This window comes from Nicotiana tabacum, chromosome 22 (assembly GCF_000715075.1).
Source record: "Nicotiana tabacum cultivar K326 chromosome 22, ASM71507v2, whole genome shotgun sequence".
Taxonomy (NCBI): domain Eukaryota; kingdom Viridiplantae; phylum Streptophyta; class Magnoliopsida; order Solanales; family Solanaceae; genus Nicotiana; species Nicotiana tabacum.
Window position 1 is genome coordinate 157,543,560 of NC_134101.1, and position 16,424 is coordinate 157,559,983.

Sequence of the window (16,424 nt, forward strand, 5' to 3'; positions counted from 1 at the left end):
CTAGTCCTTTATCTCATGAAAAAAGAACTCAATTGCCGTGGTCCCATTTATTTAGCCCAAAAAGTACAAAGTCCTATAATAGTAAACCTCGGGCTTCTCACCAAATCCGGTCGCCGTCTACGGTGGCCCTCAGCTCATCCCCCCCCCCCCCCCAACTGTTAATTAATGTAATGTCATTAAAATAGAAACCATCCAAATAACGTAAAACTATCGTCACTTTACTCCTATATTGACAGACATTAAACACCATTATATTTTTTGTTTTACATTTTTCTCTCTTTCTTGCCGTTTGTCACCAACTCTATTTCTCTCTGTTTCTATTTTGTTTTGCTGTCACTTCCACACAACAGCAGCAAAGTCCACCGAAAAACAAAGCAAGTTTCAGCTTCTGAAGAAATTTCCATTGTCATGGGTTCGCTAATGAATGTGGTAGCAATAGCCCTAGCTGCTGGCCGCAAAACAAAGAGACCCTTTGGTGTAGATGATCAGGACATTGAATTTGGGAACCCCTGGTGGTTTGTTTACGCCGGTATTTCTTGTTTCCTCGTACTCTTCGCCGGAATTATGTCGGGTCTTACGTTGGGGTTAATGTCTATGGGACTTGTTGAGCTTGAAATTCTTCAACGAAGTGGTACTTCTACTGAGAAGAAACAAGCAGGTTTGGTTTTAATTTTTATCCCATTGATTTTGCCTGAATACTTGAATTTCTTAATGTGGGGTATTGATTATTTAAGATATTAATGTAATGTTTGAGTTGAGTATTTGTGTTTTTCAGCTACTATTTTTCCTGTTGTTCAAAAGCAGCATCAGCTTCTTGTGACTTTGCTTTTATGTAATGCGGCTGCAATGGAGGTGAGTGATTTCATAGCAAGAACATGCACGGGTTTCTCATACAGTTTCTTTACTAAAGTTAGTCGTAGCTTGATTAAAATTTCTTTATAAAGTCACAACAACAACATACTAGTGAAATCCCACAAGTGGGGTCTAGGGTGTACGCAGACCTTACATCTATTGTGAGAGGTAGAGAGAGGTTGTTTCCGATATACCATCGGCTCAGGAAAAGCATTTTCAAAACAATGAGTAAAAAATTGTGGTAAAAATACTGTAGAAAGGGAAGGAAAAGTACTGCCAGCAAAAGTAGTAAAGATACCCAAATAAAAGAAACTACAATAATAATAATAATTTGAAGAATAAGACGGTAATAGGGTAATAATAATGATGCTGACAAGCACAAGGTGGAGCTAATAGGGTGAATGTTTCCACTGGGTGTACTCAGTGACGGATGTAGTGTATTGAATGCGTGCTCAACCGAACCCAAAACTAGTTATTTTTGTTATGAAATGTATATATCATATGTGAAAAATACTAAAATTTCAACAAATGTTAAATTTTGAAGCCATAATTTTAAAAGTACAACGAGTTTCGTCTTAAGAACCTTAAGATTGAATCCATTTGTCTCTAAGCAGGGGCGGATCCAACAGTTCAGCTACCATAGCTTTTATTCTAGACATGGATTTTTAGTATAAAATTCACCGAAATTGCTGAAAAAATTGAGCTATGAACCCACAACTCAAACAAGGTAATGCGTTTCAGTGGTTGAAACTGACATCTTGAAGCCATAGAATTAAAATACTGGATCCGCCTCTATCTCTAAGAATATTATAATAATATCACACAAATACATTGCATGTTTATTTTGGCTATTTTCCGCAATGTGTTGTATTTTGATCAGTAACATTTATAAGTGATACAGTTTCTGTTATGACCATGGTGCAGGCTCTTCCGATATACTTGGACAAAATTTTCCATCCAGTTGTTGCTGTTATTCTCTCTGTTACTTTTGTTTTAGCTTTTGGTGAGGTAAATTGACTTCCACCCACTGTATAACTGCAAGACAAGTGTTTTTGGACTGGGAACTCTAATGATTTCTTTGCTTTTTCCTTGATGATTTAGATTATTCCACAAGCTATATGCTCTCGGTATGGGCTGGCAGTAGGCGCAAACTTAGTGTGGCTTGTTCGTGTTCTTATGATCATTTGCTATCCCATTGCTTACCCAATTGGAAAGGTAAGTTTTAGTTTTCCTGCCGCCACTACTAGTACATGTTGGGTAGTCTACCCCTGTTTTCCTATTTGGATCTTGCTGCACCTTACTTTGGATCTTTTTCAGTTGTGGCATATGTTATAACATCTGGGGTTATAGTGGTCAAAGTACCATAAAGGAAATGCAACCTTTTTGTTGTTGTTGGTATCAAAGAATTCTTTTGATCTTTATGTCAGCACAAATGATATGTCTAACTTTTTTAACTATGTGCCTTTATAAGTATTGCTTGTCAATTTCTATCCAAAAATAGAAAACTATATTGCATATTTGCATGTAGATTGCATCCCTCGTAGGCATTAATGTACTGGTTCAAAGTTCAAATTGTGGTCTAAGCTGTCATGGCAGAATCGAGATCTTATAATACTGTGGCGAGAAAAGATCAGAATTTTCTGCTACAGTTAATATACAGTGTCTAATTCAAAGGGGTCATGCAGTCGATACCTTTTTTACAATTCAAACAATTTCCATGTGAAGTACTTACCGGAAGAAGAAGAGAAAAAGAAAATATAGAACTTGTCCGTGAAATCATCACCTTTAGATGTTGAAATTGATATGGCTTAGGTTCTGGACGCTGTATTGGGACATCATGATGCTTTGTTCAGGCGAGCTCAGTTGAAAGCCCTTGTTTCTATTCACGGTCAGGAGGTAATCATTAATCTCTCTGAATTGGTGTTCATTTTCAGAAGCCTGAAGTTGATTTGGCTGATGTTCATTGCCAATGTTTCGCCTTCTCAAAACTATCATTATTATGTGACATTTTCCTGAATATGGTGACACTTCTCCATTATAAGTGAGTTAATATTGTTATGAAATAACACTATATTCTTATTTCAAGTTTAGGCTGGTAAAGGTGGCGAACTCACGCATGATGAAACTACTATTATTAGCGGAGCACTGGATTTGACAGAAAAGGTTGGCAAAAGGATATTCCCGTCAGTATTTTTTCATTTTACTTCTGTCCTTTGTCTTTTGATCTGGATAGTTTTTGATAAAGCATCTGCTTCGGGCAATCGGGCAAAATAAGACTTCTTAGAGTGACACTGGCCTTCTCTGCTTTCTTAAGATAATTTGGCTTCAAATGGCTACTCCCGTTGTTCCATGTTATATGATGGTGTTTGACTGGGCACATAGTTTAAGAAAGGAAGAAAGATTTTTGCACATATCCTTAGAACGTGTGGTCTTAAACATGACATTAAATTTTAATGGCAATAAGAGCATGCCATTAAGGGCATAATGGGAAATTTAAAGAGTTTCCAAGTATAAAAAGGTTTCATTTTTTTGGCACAAATTACAAAGAAAGAGTGTCATATAAAATAACAAAGGGAGTAATAAACAGATTGTCACAAGTTCATGCAAGTTCCCAATTCATGTCACCCTGATGATTTCTTTCTGTCTTCTAGTAACTTCAGTCAGATATACTCTCACAACTTATAACAACAATGGTTTAAGTTTTCTCAATTATGTGCAGACTGCTGAAGAGGCTATGACGCCTATTGAATCAACCTTTTCCCTTGATGTCAATTCAAAGTTGGACTGGTGAGTTTATGACGGATTGAGTTCCATTTTCTCATGCTAACTATATTGGTGTGGGAAGAATTCTTTTCTTCAAAATGACTATTGTTTGAGCAAGTTTCGTTCGTGACATGTCGATGCCTCTCATTCTTCATGATTTTAATTCCTTCTGAAATGGTACATTGACAAGGAACTCAAGCATGCTGTTTTATTTCCTTTGTTGCTAAATTCTGCATCTATTGTCCAATTGCTTGAAAACTTAAGAGGGTCATAACAAAATCCATACATAGTAGCAGATTTATTCTTCTAGAGAGAGAGCAACTGAAAGTTCTGCTTTTGCATGAACTCCAAAGCTATAACTGAAGTTTCAAGAGAGGATTATAAATATAACAGAGATCACTCAAGATGCTTAAGAAACTACAATCACTTTCTTTGAGGTACAAATTGAAGCTTGAACTACTGTTGCTATTTTTGGTCCTTGACACCCCCCCCCCCCCAGCTACACACACAAAAACCCACCCACCCAAAGAAAAAGTGAGAAGTTTGTGGCAAGGAACTGTTTTCCCGAGGAGAGACAGATTTTCTTTATCTAAGAAGCTCCTCTTATTCAGGGAAGCAATTGGGAAAATCCTGGCACGAGGTCATAGCCGTGTTCCTGTTTACTCTGGACATCCGAAGAACATTATTGGACTTCTACTGGTTTGTGTGAATTCAGATCTCAAAATATTTCATTTTCTATGCCTCTGTTGGCGATTTAATAAGAATCATCTTCCCTTTTTGCTTCTACGGGATACAGGTAAAAAGCCTTCTCACGGTGCGTGCTGAGACAGAGACCCCCGTTAGTGCTGTTTCCATCAGGAGAATGCCTAGGTACATTATCTGTTGATTTTTGATGTGGGGTAGCTGAGAAATATATACTCACACATAAATGTTTCAGGGTACCAGCAGATTTGCCTTTGTATGATATTCTCAATGAATTTCAAAAGGGGAGCAGTCATATGGCAGCTGTAGTGAAAGTAAGCAAGAAAAGCTACAACCTTGCTTCTGATCCAGCTGTTGAAAATGGCAGAGGAAACAAATTTTGTAATGGGGACTCACAGTTAACTACACCATTACTGTGCACGCATGATGAAAAGTCAGGCACCATAATTATAAATGTTGATAAGGTCTCAATGCAGAATCAAGAAGCTAAATTACCCTCTTTGCATCAAAATGGTGTAGAAACGAATAAATCAACATATCTACCAGAAGATATTGAAGAGGGGGAAGTCATTGGCATCATTACGCTGGAAGATGTTTTTGAAGAACTCCTGCAGGTAATCTGCTTCTTCATTGTCTTCCCAGTGTGTACCTTATGGAATATCTTATTGCTTGCAACTAATTGCAAGTTCTCAAGTGAGGCTTCTGAACATCCTGTTCTCCCACCTCTAAAATGGGTTAAAATATCATGAATTGTCATTATCTAACTTTACCTTTTTATAAATAAAAAAAAGAATTTTCACTATCCAATTAGACTTATCTTCCTTTTGCTGAATACTTTTTTTCCAACTTTGTCAATATCTGAATCAACATCCTACTTTTGACTGGATTCTTCATGGATGCAGGAGGAAATCGTGGATGAGACTGACGTCTATGTTGATGTTCACAAAAGGTCTTAATTACTTTCTAAGTTGTCTGTTTTTGGATGATAAATAGTGTTCACTGTTATAATGGTCACTAGTAGCATTGCTGTATGGTTCTAAGTTGTTGACTTTCTCTTTTTGGTACAATCTGTATTTTAGAATACGTGTAGCTGCTGCAGCTGCTGCTTCATCCGTTGCTCGAGCACCGCCTGCTAGGAAAGCGACAGGTCAAAAGGCTTCGGTAAGTCTCAAACAATCTCTTCTGATATTACCTCATGTAGAGATGAAGTGTTATTGCATGTTGGAATTTTTTGTCAAATCTCTATCACATTAGTGTACGTGTTCTGTGGTTCAATGAGCAAGGTCTAAGATAAAACTGTACTGCTATAATATCATAAGTCAAATTCTCAGTGTGCATTCTTTGATGTCTAAACAAGAATTGTTTATTGAAAATGTATTTATTTCCTTTTCTTTGGATATGCTGGTTGTTGCTGCATAAAATTTCATGCTTTTGTAAGTTAGGATGAGGTGGAACAAAATTTATCACACAATCTATTACATGTGTGTGATGTAATGTCATAAAGCAGAATCTATCTTTTTCTGAAGGACAATTTAAGGATCGTCTAAGAAGCAATTTCTTAGTTCTCCTTTTTATTTGTGCTTGGGTATAATGAATATCAGAGAGTAAAACTTTACTTCTTTGTCACAGTGCTCAAGCTAAGAGGTGTGGGAAAATACTAATTTGCTTTTTGTTGTTTTGATAAATCAAGTAAAGATACTAATTTGCCTTTGATGACCAAATTGTTTACCATTCTATGAGTAGTGATAGAAGCTGATAGAGACAGAGGGTCTTTTGTTAGATATCGTATAATTTCAAAGTTACCCAGACATTAGATTCAATAGTAACCAGTGGAAAAGAAATTTCTGATTCAGCATATTCTATGCTTGAATTATTTGTCTTCAGACTATATTTGTTCATTCTAAGAAATCCAATGACAAAAATTGAAAAGGTACTAAAAGTGACATTGGTCATTGGATATCAATATAGGCTTTCAAATAGGGTATTGGAATGCTGCTTGAGTGCCATATTTGGCGTGGTATTGCAATTTTGCATTCTTCTTGATGGAATGTACATACATAACTTACGATCTTCAACAGCACGGGCAGAGCTGCATGGTTTGAAAGGAGTTTAATTGAATCCCTTTTGTTAGAAATTGTGCATTACTAAGAGCAAATTGGGGAAAAATAATTTTTTTTTGGGTATATGTATGTGTGTGTGTTTCTTAATCCGCTTGACATAAAGGAAGCTTCTAGTTTAGCAGCAAAGGTGGCTCAAAAGGTGCTTTAGGTCGCAAGTTTGAATTTTAGGTGTGACATTTTTGCATCTTTTGAATCTCCTTGTTAGAATTCTTGGCTCAGTGTAACAGAATTGATCCACGGTGTCTGATTACTTGCTACAGCTAACTTGTCATACATTTCATTGAACTTGTCAGGGAGGGCAAGCAAAGCAAGGACGGACGCAAAAGAAGTCAGTTGAGGGATGATTCCACGAAGATAATGGGGAGAGGTCTCTAGCACTAACATGTGGTTTACGAAGCGTAAACCGAACCATGCAGCTGTAGTCTGTATAAAAAATTTTGTAGTCATTTTCAATTAATCAGGCAATGTAAATTGTTGCAGTTTACACTATTTGATACTCTTGTTTTCTTCAGTAGAGATTTAAGTTGTGCCCCAGTTACTGTAAATGTTATGATAAGCAAAGGTTAAAAAAGTGTAAATTAAGCATGCCTATATTGGAGATGCGGGGTATCGATCCCCGTACCTCTCGCATGCTAAGCGAGCGCATCTGAGCTACATCCCCACTGCAATCTTGCGTGACCTATCTGTTACACTTTTTTTTTTTTTTTTTTTTTGGTTTAAAAGATAAACATAGATTAGATTAAAGATTGCGTACAGACACTGGATGCCCGTAGTGCATCCTCATACATACCGATGCACCAGCAGTGGGTGCTAAAGTATTATACCTAACTATATTACTACCACACCTATGATTGTCACTATTACCATACGTATGTACAATATCGTAATTATCAGAGTGAGGCCTATTGTCATTCAAAACAATTTCCTGCACTGCACTCTTCTCTTGCTCAAAAACTGCACATGCAAAATCTGGGCTGCCCTCAAAAATATGCACCATCGGTTGAATGCCAAAATTGCAGCTTTCCTTTGCTAGTTTATCTGCAACTCTATTCTGTTCTCTGTACGCATGCAACACTGTAGATTTACCCAACCTGTCCAGGAGGTACCTGCAGTCAGAAATTAAGTTATTAGGTGCCACCTTATTAGAGTTGAGGAGCGTTATGATATCCTTTGAGTCCACTTCAACTTCCAGTGGTAAAAGATTATGCTCGAGAGCTAATTGGAGACCCTGTATCAAAGCACGTAGTTCTGCAGAAGAAGGCGAATCAGTTGTTATTGCTGCTGCGAATCCTAAAATCCATTCAGCATTTCCATTTCTTATCAGTCCACCAATACCAGATTTGCTCAAAGTATGGGCTCCATCAGTGTTTAATTTATAGAAAGGATATTTAGGAGGTTTCCATTTAAGATTATGTTGTCGCTTTTTCTGAATTGTGTGTTTTTTGCTACAAGATATGTGAATTCAGCAACTTGTTGAGTAGTTAATTTTGTGGAAGCTGGTGATGTAATATGACTATAGCAGTTATTATTACGTGCTAACCAAATATTCCATAAACTTATGGACAAGTATGTAGCCGGATTTATTTTATATGGAAATTGAAGGTCCTTGCAATTTATAAGTTGATGAACTCAATTAGAAGCACGAGTTCCTTGAAAATGATGATTAATGAATTCAAGAATGCCTAAATTCTGCCAATATGTTTTAGCACTTGTGCATTCTAGGAATAAGTGATTAATGTTTTCATCTGCCCTATGGCAATGTTGACATGTAGCATCTTGTATTACATTGATATGTTTGAGATAGTGGGCAGCTTCGTTTTGTTAAGAAGCCAAATAAACCCTTGGATTTTGGGTTGGATCGGTAACTTCCATATCCACTCAGAATTTTTATAAGTAGGATTTGAAATATTATGAAGTGCATCTAAGATACCATACATAGACTTAGTACTAAAAAGATATGTTGGGGTTAAGCCCCAGGAAATACTATCAATTTTATTACTGTACTTTGAAATGTCAATAGATTGAATTAGTTGGGTAATGTTCTTGGGCATCTCGAATGGAAGTTTATTCCAATTCCACCCTTCGTTATCCATGAATGAAGAGATAGTCATATTTTGATGCTCTAAGGGTAAGGGACCATAAATAACTGATCTGATGGATATACCAGGCGCAATCCATGGGTCATCCCATAGTTTAATGTGAGTGCCTCGTCCTATATTCCATTTTATACCTAGCTGACATAGATGCCAACCATTAAGTATATTAGATCAAATATGAGAATGATTTTTGATATGAGAAGTATAAATATATTTGGACAGTATACCTATCTGTTACACTTGATACCTAAGTACGGTGGCAGATTCATATTTGGCATTTTTGTATGGATATACTGTCCACTTTTGTGTGTTTCTTCCGCTACAAACAACCAAGTTTAGATTCAGATTAAATGCGTTTAAAAAGATTTTCCTTATTTTTTAAATTTTATATCTAATTAAACACTGAAACATAAATTAAAGCAGAGGGAATATTATTGTAACTACTAGTATAATAAAGATATTGTTATGAATAGAATTCTATTTAGAGTGAATGTCTATCTTGTAGAGAGTTTTACTTTGTGGCTAAGTCATTTTTCCCCTATAAATAGAGGGGTCTTACCCCATTGTAAATCATCCCAAAATTCAATAAAAATTTCCTCTCTTTCTTTCTCTGCAATATTGTTCTTCTACTTTTATTGTTTTATCACACGTTATCAGCACGAGACTCTACCGTCTCAAGAAGATTAAGGTACAACTTTTCTCCTCTTTTAATTATGACTGATATTATGAAAAGAAAGTTTGTTGCCCTTGAAGTTTCGGGCAAAATGCTGAAATCCATTTAGATGCAATGGGTCTTGGAGACGCCATTTAAGACAAAACTAAAGCATCCACCCAAGACTGTGCTAAGACCTTGATTTTCTTGCGTCATCACCTTGATGAAGGGTTGAAAATAGAATATCTCACAGTCAACGATCCACTTGTTTTGTGGAATGGCTTAAAGGAAAGATATGACAACTTAAAGTTGGTCACTCTTCCACAAGCACGATATGATTGGGCTCATCTGAGGCTCCAAGACTTTAAGTCTGTTTCTGAATATAATTCTGCGATGTTCAGAATTACTTCTAAATTGAAACTCTGTGGAGATACTATCACTGATTATGATATGCTTGAAAAAACGTTCACAACGTTTCATGCCTCCAATATGGTCTTGCAACAGCAATACAGAGAGAAAGGTTTCAAAAAGTACTCTGAGTTGATTTCTCTTCTCCTTGTGGCTGAGCGAAACAATGACTTGCTCATGAGAAATCACGAAAATCGACCCACTGGGTCTACACCATTGCTTGAAGTGGATGAGGTGTATTTCCATTATGCTAAGCGTGGAAAAGGTCGTGGCCCTATTCGTGGTCGTGGTCGTGGTCGTGGTCGTGGCTGTGGACAAGGAAGAAATTTTCCTAGTGTTGATCAGCCCTCAAAGAAAAATAACCACCAAAAGTGGAAAGGGAAAGATGAGAAACCAAAGGCAAATGGTTCAAAAACCGAATGTTATCGTTGCGGTGGAAAAGGTCATTGGGCAAATATTTGTCGTGTACCAAGACATTTGGTTGAGCTTTATCAAGCATCTCTAAAGAACAAAGGCCCTGAAGCTAATTTTGTCTCTGACAATGATTTTGACATCACCCACTTGGATGTGGCAGATTTCTATGAGCACCCTGATGAGAAAATAGACCACTTGATCGGTGATGGATGCGTGGTTAAAGATGATTGAGTAGTTTAATTTTATTTTTCCTATTCGTAGTAGCTAGTGAATAAATATCATGTAATCATAATTTTTTTTTACATGAGTAGTAGTCATTAGTATTATTTATTTTATAAAATAGTGTTAGTTCATTTTGATTAAATATAATTTTATGGGATAGTATCAATTCGCTTTAAAATAATGTTTTGGCTTGCTTAGTCTTCTCAAAACAAAGTATCCAAATTGATCAGTTTGCTTAATATCCGTTTTAAAACAATGTGTGCTAAATCACGTTACATGTAAAACTTACATTATTCATACTTCATTACATAATCTGTTATGATCCCTTGTTACTTTATCCTTACGTGTTCGTACTTCCGAGAACATACAATTATGGATTGCGAATGTTTATATTTTATACATTTATTATAACAACAAAATGATACTTCAAGTTACTAGTTTTGTACCAACAAATAAAGAAAAAAACGTGTTGTTATTCATACTAATGTTTATCGTATATTTTTTTTTGTATGTCAAACAATGGGAAGCAAATATGGATATCTCATAAAACAAACTTGGATCAAAGTTCAACTGTAAAAATATTTGTTTAATTGATTCATGTACGACACATACAATATTCAAAGAGAAGAAATATTTCTCTCATTTAAATATGTGTAAGGCAGATGTTACTATAATTTCTGGCAGTAGTAAATTAATTGAAGGCTCTGGAAGAGCTACTATAACTCTGCCTAAGGGAACAATACTTATCATAGAGAATGCAATGTTCTCCTCCAAGTCCAAGAGGAACTTGTTGAGTTTTAAAGATATTCGTCGAAATGGATATCATATTGAGACAATAGATGAGAATAATCTTGAATATCTCATCATTACCAAGAATGTCCCTGGCCAAAAGAGGGTTATTGAGAAGTTCCCATCTTTATCTTGTGGCCTATATTGGACAAGAATTAATGCAATTGAAGCACATTCTACCGTAAACCAAAATGTTACTGATTCCAATACTTTTGCACTTTGGCATGACCGATTGGGACACCCTGGATCAATTATGATGAGACGAATTATAGAAAAATCAAATGGGCATCCATTAAAGAATTTAAAGATTCTTTTAAATGATGAATTTTCTTGCACTTCTTGTTATCAAGGCAAGTTAATTATTAGACCATCACCAACAAAAGTTGGAATTGAGTCCCTTGCGTTTTTGGAACGTATACAAGGGGACATTTGTGGACCTATTCACCCACCTAGTAGGTCGTTTAGATATTTTATGGTCTTAATAGATGCATCTTCTAGATGGTCCCATGTGTGCCTATAGTCATCTCGCAACCTCGCGTTTGCAAAATTAATGGCACAAATAATTCGGTTACGGGCACAATTTCTCTATAATACAATTAAGTCTATTAGACTTGATAATGCTGCTGAGTTTTCATCCCAAGCATTTAATGATTATTGCTTATCAATTGGGATAAAAGTGAAACATCTTGTAGTTCATGTTCACACTCAAAATGGTCTTGTAGAGTCTTTAATTAAACGTCTGCAATTGATAGCAAGACCATTACTCATGAAAACGAGGTTGCCCACTTCTGTTTGGGGTCATGCCATTTTGCATGCAGCAATGCTAGTTCGTCTCAGACCGACAAATTATCATAAATATTTTCCGTTGCAACTAGTTTTGGGTCATGAACTTAATATATCCCATTTAAGAATTTTTGGATGCGCAGTATATGTGTCTGTAGCACCGCCATATCGCACCAAAATGGGTCCGCAAAGAAGGTTAGGAATATATGTTGGGTTTGAATCGCCCTCCATCATTCGCTACCTAGAAACATTGATGGGGGATTTGTTTACTGCACGATTTGCAGATTGTCAATTCGATGAGACACTTTTCCCAAAATTAGGGGGAGAAGTTGGTGAAACCAAACGGGGAATTTTGTGGAAAAATCCATCATTATCTCATCTTGATCCACGTGCCTCTATTTGTAAAAAAGAGGTGCAAAAGATTATCCGTTTGCAAAGAATCGCAAATCAAATACCAGACGCATTTACGGATTTGAAAAGAATAACAAAATCACATATCCCTGCAGAGAATGTTCCAATCCGTATTGATGTCCCTATTGGACAATCTTCTAGTGTCATAGCTAATGAGTCAAAAGCACGCCTAAAACGTGGCAGACCATTAGGTTCAAAAGATCAAAATCCTAGAAAAAGGAAAATAAATGATCAAAATGGCACTACGAAAGAATCTCATGAAGAAATCCACAATTTAATAAATTCTAAGATTCATGAGGAATCCACTGAGCCCGAGACTCAAGAAAATAAGGAACTATCAATAAATCCAATCGATATTGAGACAAAGTTGAATCAAGTGGATATAGTGGTGGATTATGTCTTTGCATATAATGTTGCATCTAGCATTATGCAAGAAAGTGAGGATCTTGAACCTCAATCTGTTGGAGAATGTCGAAAAAGACTTGATTGGCCAAAATGGCAAGAAACAATCCAATCAGAGTTGAACTTACTTGCAAAATGTGAAGTTTTTGGGCCTGTAGTCCAAACACCTAATGGTGTTAAGCCTGTTGGCTATAAGTGGGTTTTTGTACGCAAGAGAAATGAGGAAAACGAGGTACAAAGATATAAGGCACGCCTTGTTGCACAAGGTATTTCACAAAGGCCTGGTATCGATTATGAAGAGACATATTCACCCGTTATGGATGCTATAACTTTCCGCTATCTCATTAGTTTTGTTGTCCATAAAAAGCTTGACATGCATTTAATGGATGTGGTTACCGCCTACCTTTATGGCTCACTTGATAATGAGATATATATGAAAATTCCCGATGGATTTAAAATGCCAAACGCAAATAATTCAAAGTCCCGGGAAATGTTTTCAATCAAATTGCAAAGATCGTTGTATGGTCTAAACCAATCAGGACGAATGTGGTATAATCATCTTAGTGAATATTTATTAAAGGAAAGCTATATAAATGATGTCATTTGCCCATGTGTTTTTATAAAGAAAATAACATCGGAATTTGTTGTACTTGTCGTATATGTTGATGACATAAACCTTATTGGAACTCCTATAGAACTCCAAAAGGCAATTGATTATTTAAAGAAGGAATTCGAGATGAAAGATCTCGGAAAGACAAAATTATGCCTTGGTTTGCAAATTGAACATTTGGCAAATAGAATTTTTGTTCATCAATCTGCCTACACAGAAAAGGTATTGAAACGGTTTTACATGGATGGAGCACATCCATTAAGTACTCCGATGGTTGTTCGATCACTTGATGTGAATAAAGATCCATTCCGACCTCAAGAAAAGAATGAAGAGCTAATTGGTCCTGAAGTACCATATCTTAGTGCAATTGGTGCACTAATGTATCTTGATAATACTACAAGGCCTGACATAACTTTTTCAGTTAATGTCTTAGCAAGATATAGCTCTGCTCCTACAAGGAGATATTGGAATGGAATTAAACACATATTGCGGTATCTAAAAGGGACTACCGATATGGGCTTATTTTATGACAATAATTGCAGTCGCGATCTTGTTGGTTATGCTGAGTATTTATCTGACCCACACAAGGCTCGATCTCAAACAGGTTATGTGTTTACCTGTGGAGACACTGCCATATCTTGGCGATCGACTAAGCAATCAATTGTGGCTACTTCATCTAATCATGCTGAGATAATTGCTATTCATGAAGCAAGTCGAGAGTGTGTGTGGTTGAGGTCTATAATACATCTTATTCGAGACAAATGTGGTTTGAAATGTGACAAGTTACCCACGATTTTGTATGAAGACAATGCAACATGCATAGCTCAATTGAAGGGAGGATTCATAAAAGGAGATAGGACAAAGCACATTTTACAAAAGTTATTTTTCACACATGATCTTCAAAAGAATGGTGATATCAATGTGCAACAGATTCGTTCAAGTGATAATATGGCTGATTTGTTCACAAAATCTCTACCGACGTCAACCTTCAAGAAACTAGTGCACAAGATTGGGATGCGAAGGCTCAAGGATGTGAATTGATGCTCTCATTAGGGGGAGTTAATGCGCGTTGCACTCTTTTTTCCTTACAAGGTTTTGTCCCACTGAGTTTTCCTTGCAAGGTGTCATACCTCCTTTTTCACTACACCCGCAAGGGTACATGAGAGTTTTTCCAATTAAAGGACAATTGAAACGGGATTATTATTAAAGAATCAAAGTCGCCACTTGGGAGATTTATGGTGTCCCAAGTCACCTATTGAATCCCGAATCGAGGAAAAGAATGACTCTGTTTAACAGTCTACGCACCAGAAATCCGGATAAGGAATTCTGTTAATCCGGGAGAAGGTTTTAGGCATTCCCAAGTTCCGTGGTTCTAGCACGGTCGCTCAACCGTCATATTCGATTTATTTATCTGATTTTAATACATTTTTGAACCTTTGTGCAAATTTTAACTTTTAGCCGCTTTTATTATTATTATTTTAAAAGAGAATTACAACGTCGTTAAAGCACGCATCGAACCACGTCACATAAATGCACCCGTAGTTTTTAACATATTTTAACGTCGTTGAGATTTGATTTGGGTCATATAAATGCGCACCCGAATTTAGGAAAGTAATTTTATTAAATATGCGCCTAAAGAGACTATCGTGTTATTAATTCTGTGAAGGCCGTGTATATTCGCTAAACGGCCTCTCCCTAAAGCTAGATAGTTATTAAAAATAGAGGGCCTCGCCACTGGTACGTTTTATTTTGGCGAGGCATACCTCTTTTATTTTTAAAAGGACATTCCTAAAGTGTCTACATTTCCTATTTAAGTTTGTCTCTAAAATAAAAGAAAATAATCCTAGTTAATTACATGCTTGAAAAGGCCATCACTTATTTATCGGATTAAAACAAGCGCAACCGGAAAACTGCAATCAAACTTGCGTAAAAGGAGATTATTTCATGCCTTATTCTATAAGCCAATACTACTGAAATTGAAAATACGGAATTGACAAACAATATATATTCAAAAGAAAACTAATTATCCTATAACTAATTTAAACCCACATTGTTAGATGAAATGAACCGTTGGAACTAATTGTTTTCAACTACTTGAAACTAAGCCAACCTTAATTACTAATGATTACGAAAGTTTGCTTAAGCTGTTCTGATTAAATGCACAAGAAAGTTATGGCCTTGGTTTTAACTCTTACGACCAGATTTACATACTATTAGGCGCGTTATTGCGTTTTTTTTCTTCAGAAAGTATCGGCTAAGATGAAGCCTTATTAACTAAATGAAGCTAACACATTCGAGATTTGCTGATTTTTAAAGAAACATGAATATTGGCTAACTGATTATTCCCAACACTAACACTCACCCAAGTGTTCATTCAAATTCCTATCTTTCTAAGTTTAAGGCATCACTATGTTCACTCAAAAGTTATCTGTTAACAGAAGTCTATTATTTGCTATCATCACTTGTGAATATAAACAACGGGAAAGCTGGAAATAAACTACTACACCAAAGTACAGTCCATAGTTTGTTACTAGTTTAAATGGTTCAAAATGATAGAGGCGATCCTAATTGACCAGTTCTTGACTCAATATAATTCAAACAAACGGAAAATGACAACATTGGACTGACTATCACTACAAATATTCACGTGAACATAGGCCGGAAATACTACTTCATTTCATTCCAATTCGAGGTTACACCAATGAATTCGAGCGTGTACCTGGTATTGAAAATACAAGAATAGGAAGAAGGAGTGAGTAGCAGCAGTGGTGACAACAAAGCAGCAGCAACCCAGAAACAGATTAAAACCAACAGAAATCCAGCAAACAACCAATGGAACAGTTTTGTTTAACTAACAGCAAACTCAGGACCACAAGTTGCAATTTCAGAAGTACCAAACAGCAACACAGATACACCAGAAACCCAGGAATAAAACCAGAAATACCACCAGCAATCACATGCAGAAACAGAATGTATTCAGAAATGCGATAGAACAATAGATTTTCTGATTTTTGTTCTTCAGACTCTCAAATAAAGAAACTCAGAACTTCAATTAAACAGTAACAAATACTAATACTGATTTTCAATGGTAAAAGAAAGACCTCACTTTCACTCAATACTGGATTCTTAGTCTTAAAAATCCAGCCTATTTTTACTCTCAAACTACTGAACTCTTAGTATTCAAAATTCAGCCTAGACTC

At 36.2% G+C, this 16,424-nt stretch overlaps 1 protein-coding gene across 2 annotated transcripts; it reads left to right on the forward strand.

Moving 5' to 3' along the window:
• Positions 1–226: 226 nt before the first annotated feature.
• On the forward strand, positions 227–6,926 carry LOC107822000 (DUF21 domain-containing protein At4g14240-like). 2 transcript variants are annotated; one of them, XM_016648493.2, is made up of 13 exons: positions 227–658; positions 776–852; positions 1,777–1,860; positions 1,954–2,067; positions 2,665–2,748; positions 2,944–3,015; positions 3,572–3,639; positions 4,227–4,314; positions 4,412–4,485; positions 4,553–4,931; positions 5,220–5,266; positions 5,397–5,478; positions 6,731–6,926. In XM_016648493.2, the coding sequence occupies exons 1-13, from the start codon at positions 409–411 to the stop codon at positions 6,779–6,781; spliced, it is 1,470 nt and encodes a 489-aa protein (XP_016503979.1). In that variant the 5' UTR covers positions 227–408; the 3' UTR covers positions 6,782–6,926. The 2 variants fall into 2 exon arrangements, with proteins under 2 accessions (XP_016503979.1, XP_075100902.1); XM_075244801.1 differs by lacking the exon at positions 2,665–2,748.
• The last annotated feature ends 9,498 nt before the right edge of the window (positions 6,927–16,424 follow it).

Coding starts and splice junctions, on each gene's coding strand:
- LOC107822000 (XM_016648493.2), top strand. CDS start 409: ATGGGTTCGCTAATGAATGTGGTAGCAATAGCCCTAGCTGCTGGCCGC. Junction 659..775: donor TACTGAGAAGAAACAAGCAG/GTTTGGTTTTAA, acceptor TGTGTTTTTCAG/CTACTATTTTTCCTGTTGTT. Junction 853..1,776: donor GTAATGCGGCTGCAATGGAG/GTGAGTGATTTC, acceptor ACCATGGTGCAG/GCTCTTCCGATATACTTGGA.